Raw genomic sequence first — 7127 nt, forward strand, 5'->3', positions numbered from 1 at the left:
GTTGCTCAGGACGGTATGTTTCTCATGAACAGCAGGCCGGTCTTATTGCACAGGTTGTATTCCTCACACTTGTGTTAGAATTTAAGCAGGTTTTCGCTGCTCAGAGACGGTAAGAGCATCTTCGACAGGGGGACAAGCACCTTTGGCTCTTGGCTGTATATGCACCTGATATGAAAATATAATTTAGTAACTGCAAAAAATATTCAAAAACTTTTAAACTTTTTTGAAAATATTTTGACTTTCATGGTATTCTTGGTAAAAAAACAAAATCGACACTATATACAAGATACTGTTCATACTTTTTGTTCTTGAAAAATTGTTACTTTCACCTTGAAGTCGATGAGAGTTTTTTTTTCATGATTTTTTCATACGTACGAGTACAAGAGAAGGTTAAGTTTGTTTCTATATAGTTTCATTTTTTTAATTTTCTCCATATCAGGTGCATGTACACCCGCGGAAAGGCATTTACCTGCAACGGGGCTTCTATATAGTAGAAAGAGCACACCTCTGGTCTGCAGTAAATAAAAGAATATACTTAGTTGACATTATACTTCGATTGTTACATGGGACTAAGGCTCTATTTGTGGTTACCAAAATGTGGCATGATGTGTCATTTTCTATTTTAGGGCAGAAAATTAGTTAGAAAAGTAGAAAAAATGAGTTAAACAAACCCTAAAATAGGAAGAAAATAATTTGTTTGGACAACCAAAATTATCATAATCCACCACAATTTGTTAGGGAAGTGGAAGTACAGTCTAACAATCTGGGTTCAAGTCCTCATGTATGTGGGGGCCTTGCCTAACATATTCATTTTGAAAAAAAAGACACATACAACTAAAGTTTGATTATTCATTGGTGCGGAAAACACTAGTGGTGTCATGCAAAAAACCACCTTGATGGCGTGTCGACCCCACACAACCTATATGGCCTCACTAACAAAATATAGTGGTGCTGTGTGGCCCCCCATGCCACCAATAACAAATATACTGGTGGTGTGGGTTTGACATGTTACAAGTGATTTTTGACAACACAACACAAATATTGTTTCAAGACAAATACAAAAATCAGACGTTTTCCTCTATAAATGATATAGCACGGCAATTAATATAATCATATGAACTAAGGTAATCAACTTAGCAAAGAAGATTCAACAAGTTAGTCAAGTAATCAACTTAGCACATAACAATTTAACAACTAAGAAATATTAATACTCAATCAACTTAACATAAAAGCATTATCGTTCACCCATTTAGGACTGCCGTGATCTTGCGGAGCTTCTGCCGATTTGCATTGCCAGCGTGGAGCAGACCAGTGATCATACTTTTCAGCTTTTTTTTTCTCTCCTCCTCCAGCTGATCCTTCTCCTCTTTCATCCGACCCCTCTCATCCTCTAGCTCATCGTTCTCATCGCTTAGCTTAGCCCTCTCGTCATTCTGTTGATCCCTCTCCTCCCGCGGCTTATTCCTCGGCTCCTTTAGCTTCGTAAAGATAGGCTCCTCGTAGTGATAAATATCACGTTGAGATCATCCTGAGATGTATCTAAGGATGCTTCTATAGCGAGGTGTTCACTATGTAGTCCAATTACGTGAACATCACTCCACACTTCTTCCTCCTTAACCTATTCTTCCCTTCTTCCTCACGCTCCCCTTCCAGTTCCCGGTGGCAGATCTTGCACCAACAACTCCTTTTGTCACTTTTGTCCTCATATACTTTGACCAACACCTATGGTGATGGTAGGTGTCGGCCATCCAGCCATGCCATCTAAGCCGCGGCTAGGGGGTGTACGTCCTCCTCCTGCTTCATCTTCCTCTCTTTTTTTAGCAACGCGACCAAATTGGAATGCATGCTAATAGTGCTCTCCCTAAGACCAAAGAGCGAACATTCGGTTCATTAGATCCTTCTGAAAATCTACTGAGTGGTGAAAAGAAGGGGTGAGTGGGAAAGGACCAGGTCGCCAAGCCCTACTCCCCCCCTCTCTGTGTATCTCATAAGTGCCACCATGTCCCTGTTCCCTGCCTTGTCGTTTTCATCTCTCTCTAAATTAGGAGGATTGAAAGAGAGAGGGGGGGCAAAGGCAGCAGTCCTTGCAGAGAGACGGATGGAGGGAGTGCCGTAATGTCCTGACCTGTGTTGTGTGGTGCAATAAGCTGCCCACAGTTGGCACCAAACAGTGTCCTGAGCTCCAAATAAATGCAGGTCGCTTATTTCGTCCTACACATGCCCGGTCCGCCTCACCCTCACCATACATAGACATAGATAGCCAAAAAATCATATCTCGGATCTCCTCCTGTGGTTACTCCATCTCCATGAAAAGACACACACGCACTTACCTTGCACCGCAACAGCGTATCCGGGAACAAACATCCCGTATCCATCTCCTCTGTCAAACTGTGTGCTCCATTCCATTATCTCACCTAGCTAGCTAGCTATAGCTCATGAATGAGAGATAGATAGAGAGAGCGAGAGAGGAGGGGCAGTGTGAGTGTGTGTGTGTGTGTACAGCTCCTGCAAGCTCGCTGGTAATAATAGAGCCAAGACAAGACCACTATGGATATGGAGGAGCAAGCCAACGCCGCCGCCACTGCTGCGCGAGAAGGCGACCTCGCCGACGTCGTGGCCCGTGCCAACGCAATGGTCTACTCCACTGGAGCCCGTCGCCAACCACCACCACCTCCTCCTTCTGCGCCAGCTCGTGTCATGATCCCCTACGAGGAGCGGCCTGCGAACGTCGCCTGCGGCGGCGGCGACGGCGAGGTTACGCTCGAGGCGTCGCCGTCGACCGTTGTCGTCGACCCGTACCTGCTGGTTGCGGCCGGCGGATATGGACTGCTGCCGCAGCAGCAGCAGCAGCAGCACCAGCACCAGCCACTGCTGGCTTTCCAGATCTCTGAGCACGCGTGCTGCGCCGCCGCCGACAGCGACGACCCCATGAGGATCTCGCCACCACCACCTGCTCCTCATCATCAGATGATCATGAGGTTATTAACTCTTAATTAATTCCCCTTCGATCCATCCTAATTTCTTTCCTAGCTAAGAGACTTGATCTGGCCTATTCTTTGTTGCTTCAGTATTTTATTTGACATTTGCCCCTCTTCTAATAAATTTCCCCCTCTTCCCTTACAATTTCATGCATGTAACTATGTAATTTTTTGTGGTTCCATTCTATCTAAACTTCAGTTCTTTCTATGCATTTCCATGGGTTCCTTTCCGCATCAGTTTTCAGCAGATTGAAAGAATAATTAAATACTTCATATCGGCCAAATTGTCATTCTGTGTCACCTAGACCATTAGTTAATATCTGCGAAATTTTCATTCGTGAGATTTGATGTAAGGGTAGCTGTATATCTCCCCCCTCGCTAATTAAATCTGGCATCTTCAATCCTTTCATGATGTTTACTGGAAGATAATATTTTTGTGGGGCGATTATTTAATTGTTCTTCAGAAGCTCTAACTTTGCCATTCACTACATTAAGTTATTGTGGCATGGCTTGACCATATTACTGCAGAAGGAACGATGTGAGGAAGGTGGTGTGCATCCCGGCGCCACCGGTGATGAGCAACCGGGCAGGAGGGGGAGGAGAGGTGATTCCATCTGACCTATGGGCATGGAGAAAGTATGGCCAGAAACCAATCAAGGGCTCTCCTTATCCAAGGTACTATTTGTTTTCATGATCCAGTTGAAGGTTATTATTAACATCTGATGTCTTAGTTTGGTACTGTATGTGAATAAGTACATGCCTCAAACTAATTTTGTTGTTTGGTTTCTTTCAAAGTTTCAATATGTTGTTCCAATTTGGTCGACCGGTCATATCAATTTAAACGAGCTTACTGTTTTGCTGTCAACTCAAATTTCGCCAAGTTTTCCATATTTGATCGACATGGAAATTTATGACATGACCTAATGAAAAACAACGAAATATCAGCATCTTCGTTTGTGGATTTGGACGGTCAACACAATATCAAGCTAGAGTTTGTTGCTTTTACTCATCTTTAGTGTTTGTTGCAGTGTTTCAATGTTAGGAAAGGGATGTTAATGAACATTAGGATCATTTGGTTCTGTGCGACACGTGGATGATCGACAATGAGATAATGAACAAGGTGGAAGTAGAGGCACAATGTGATAGGCAAACTACACCCTCTTGGAGCCTTGTCAATGGTTCCACTAAGGCGAGGGTGGAACTGCACGTTCAAAGAGGGCGGGTGGGGGAGGGGGGGGTGTTAGTTTTTAGGAGTATAAAGGAAAGTTGGAATTGTGTAACCGATACTACTTCCTAGCCGTCCGGTTAAAGAGCCGAGTGTGCGGAAGTTCTCCGTAGGGCATGAGTATAAAGTTAACTTTTGAGGGAGGACAACCTTCTGTCAAATTTAAATCCAAAAGATACCGAACAAGGAAGACATTAATCAATGATATAGCTCACAGAAGATAGATGGTAAATTAGATGGGTGCTATTTAGCAGGAACAAGCAGTTTTAGCTCTTTGTTCAAACCCATCAACTAAGTATGAAGAAAGTAAGGTTACCTGAAGGCTAAACATTAGTTTTATTAATTAGATTCAATCTTATACTCCTTCTATCCTTGAACAGATGGTGTATAAATTCTGTTAATATGTCAACTCTTTATAAGTTTGATCAAATATATAGAAGAAACTGTAAACAACTACAATATGAAATAAATACATTATAAACATATATCTAATGGTTGATATATTGATATTTATTAGATTTTGTTTATATTCATATTTTTGTATATTTTCTTGGTCAAACTTTGGCCTCCTTTGGTTTATATGCATTTTGTAGTAGTTCCAAATGATTGGGATTTTATAGAAAATTTTCCTTTGAGGTCCTTTAGTTTGTAGGAATGAGTTCCTATTCATACGTAGGATAAGAACAAATACTATACATTTCAAGAGAAAAAAACATTAGCCTAGACTCAATGAAAAAAATTGCTATCCTATGCATCAAATGAAATCTATGTTCATATACGATTTGAGATACATGTTATCTCACTTCCTATAGTTTTCCTATTCCTATCATATGAACCAAAGGAGGACTCTCTCAAAATCAATAACCTATTCATATAATTCAACAAGGCATCTTCTGTTATCAAATTTTGGTCAGTTCATGAGTTGTTTCATTATTCAATTGGCTGTAACGACAAGTTATAATACTCTAAAGAAGTTCTTGTATCATATAGTTTTTAAAATTTACCCAGATATTTAATACAATGTTGGTGATTAATGTTTTCAAAGTTTTACTTAAGAATGACCAAAACGTCACTTTTTATGAACTAGAGTGTAATAAATTATAACAGAACCAAAACACTACCATTATACATACACATATATAATTAATTATATTTATATGCATTCATATCTCCCATTGGCGGGTGAATTAATCAAGTGGCGTGGACGTCTATTTCTAGCAAATAAGTCATCAATAGGAAAATTGTTATTTTGAAGTTTACGATGTTGATTTCTTTATCTGGGTAGTTGCACATTTTGTCTTTGCTAATAGCTGTGAAATTGTGAATCTGGCACCTGCACACGACGACACCAAATTAAATTGTCACACAGAACACTTTCTTTTGTCGGTAACACACACAAAAAAGATTGTTTGCAGTTTAAGGATTATGAGTAATTAACTTGATCCAGTCGGAAATAACAATTCTTAAGTAAAGGAAAAAATAACAAATATGTGTTAATCAATATACAATGATGATGGGATATTTTTGGTGCATGCATGCAGGGGTTACTACAGATGCAGCAGCTCCAAAGGGTGCCTAGCCCGGAAACAGGTGGAGCGCAGCCGCAGCGACCCCAACATGCTGGTTATCACCTACACCGCGGAACACAACCACCCATGGCCCATGCAGCGCAACGTCCTTGCAGGATACGCTCGTGCTCACACCCACGCCGCTGCCAAGAAGCAGCACAAGATCAGCAGTAGTAGCACCACTGATAATGCCGCAAGCTCGTCCTCCAGCAACAATTTCCATGTCGAGCAGAACAATCTGATCGCCGGCGACCAGCTTCCCGTCAATTGCATGATGCCTAATAGCACCGCCTATGCTGGGGACGATGGTGGTGGCCTGGTGTTTGAAGGCATCCAGCCTGACGAGGTCTTTGCAGAGCTGGAAGAGTTGGAGGAGACTGATAATTGTCCCATGGTGATCGGTGCAAACGTCTACGGATCAAGGGGGGTAAGTAGTAACTATGAGTGGCACAAATTCTAATCACGGGTCTTCTAGCTAATCAATTGATAAGGGCGGCTGTGATACATATATGCATGCTCGATTAAGAAGATCATACATATCTTAAAACGCACTGTTTTTTCCCTTCATTGTACAACAGGATAACTAATATATTTGTTTGCGCCAATATATGATGATAAAACTAAGAGTATATATCTGTACATTGTACGAGGTAAGTAGCCATGAGAAATATCGGCATGTGTGTTATGTTTATGTGTACTGCTATCACTACTGAAGTTCTCATATTATTCATTCATACTACTACAAAGTGTACACCTATTTTAAATATTGGATCTAGTAATACAAATTTGATGTTTTAGGTCCCAGTACTTCTTAAATTTTGGATGATCAAACTTTGAACAAGCTTTCAAACTTTGAAGGCATTAACTTTTGTCTTGGACCTGTAATATGGATTTGTGGCCTTGTATACAAAAATGAAGGGAGTATTTTCAATTTGTAGGACAAAACCGATCTTCACATTTTCAAGTTTTATTGAATACATAAAAATGTCCATGTAATTAAAATCCTAGTACTTTCATGGATGGCTTCATTTCCATAAATATAAAATGTGCATGTATTTTAACAATAGCTAGCTAATTGCCCATGCGTTGAAACCGGGGCACACAGATTTTAGTGATTCAATACCAATTACCTGTACTTTAACAAAGAAATCACGAGTGCTTTTTTGTAATGACCCGTCTCACGTCGTTGGGTAGATTATAGTGTAGCAGAACGTGAAAGTTATGGATAGAGAACAAGAGATTTTATGAGGAGGCCACATAAATGATACTTTCTATAAATTAAGACGATCGCCACTTGATGTATTTAACTGCACTACGCATGCTATAGTCAAAACCGGAACTGTTTGACATTCTCCA

The 7127-nt window shown here is 40.7% G+C and overlaps 1 protein-coding gene across 1 annotated transcript; it reads left to right on the forward strand.

The window, feature by feature from the left end:
* Window positions 1–2233: 2233 nt before the first annotated feature.
* On the forward strand, window positions 2234–6402 carry LOC123399632 (probable WRKY transcription factor 14). The gene is made up of 3 exons (XM_045094024.1): window positions 2234–2978; window positions 3507–3653; window positions 5745–6402. The coding sequence occupies exons 1-3, from the start codon at window positions 2548–2550 to the stop codon at window positions 6229–6231; spliced, it is 1065 nt and encodes a 354-aa protein (XP_044949959.1). The 5' UTR covers window positions 2234–2547; the 3' UTR covers window positions 6232–6402.
* Window positions 6403–7127: the final 725 nt, after the last annotated feature.

The sequence above is a fragment of the Hordeum vulgare genome, chromosome 5H, assembly GCF_904849725.1.
Source record: "Hordeum vulgare subsp. vulgare chromosome 5H, MorexV3_pseudomolecules_assembly, whole genome shotgun sequence".
NCBI lineage: Eukaryota > Viridiplantae > Streptophyta > Magnoliopsida > Poales > Poaceae > Hordeum > Hordeum vulgare.

Coding starts and splice junctions, on each gene's coding strand:
- LOC123399632 (XM_045094024.1), top strand. CDS start 2,548: ATGGATATGGAGGAGCAAGCCAACGCCGCCGCCACTGCTGCGCGAGAA. Junction 2,979..3,506: donor CATCATCAGATGATCATGAG/GTTATTAACTCT, acceptor ATATTACTGCAG/AAGGAACGATGTGAGGAAGG. Junction 3,654..5,744: donor AAGGGCTCTCCTTATCCAAG/GTACTATTTGTT, acceptor GCATGCATGCAG/GGGTTACTACAGATGCAGCA.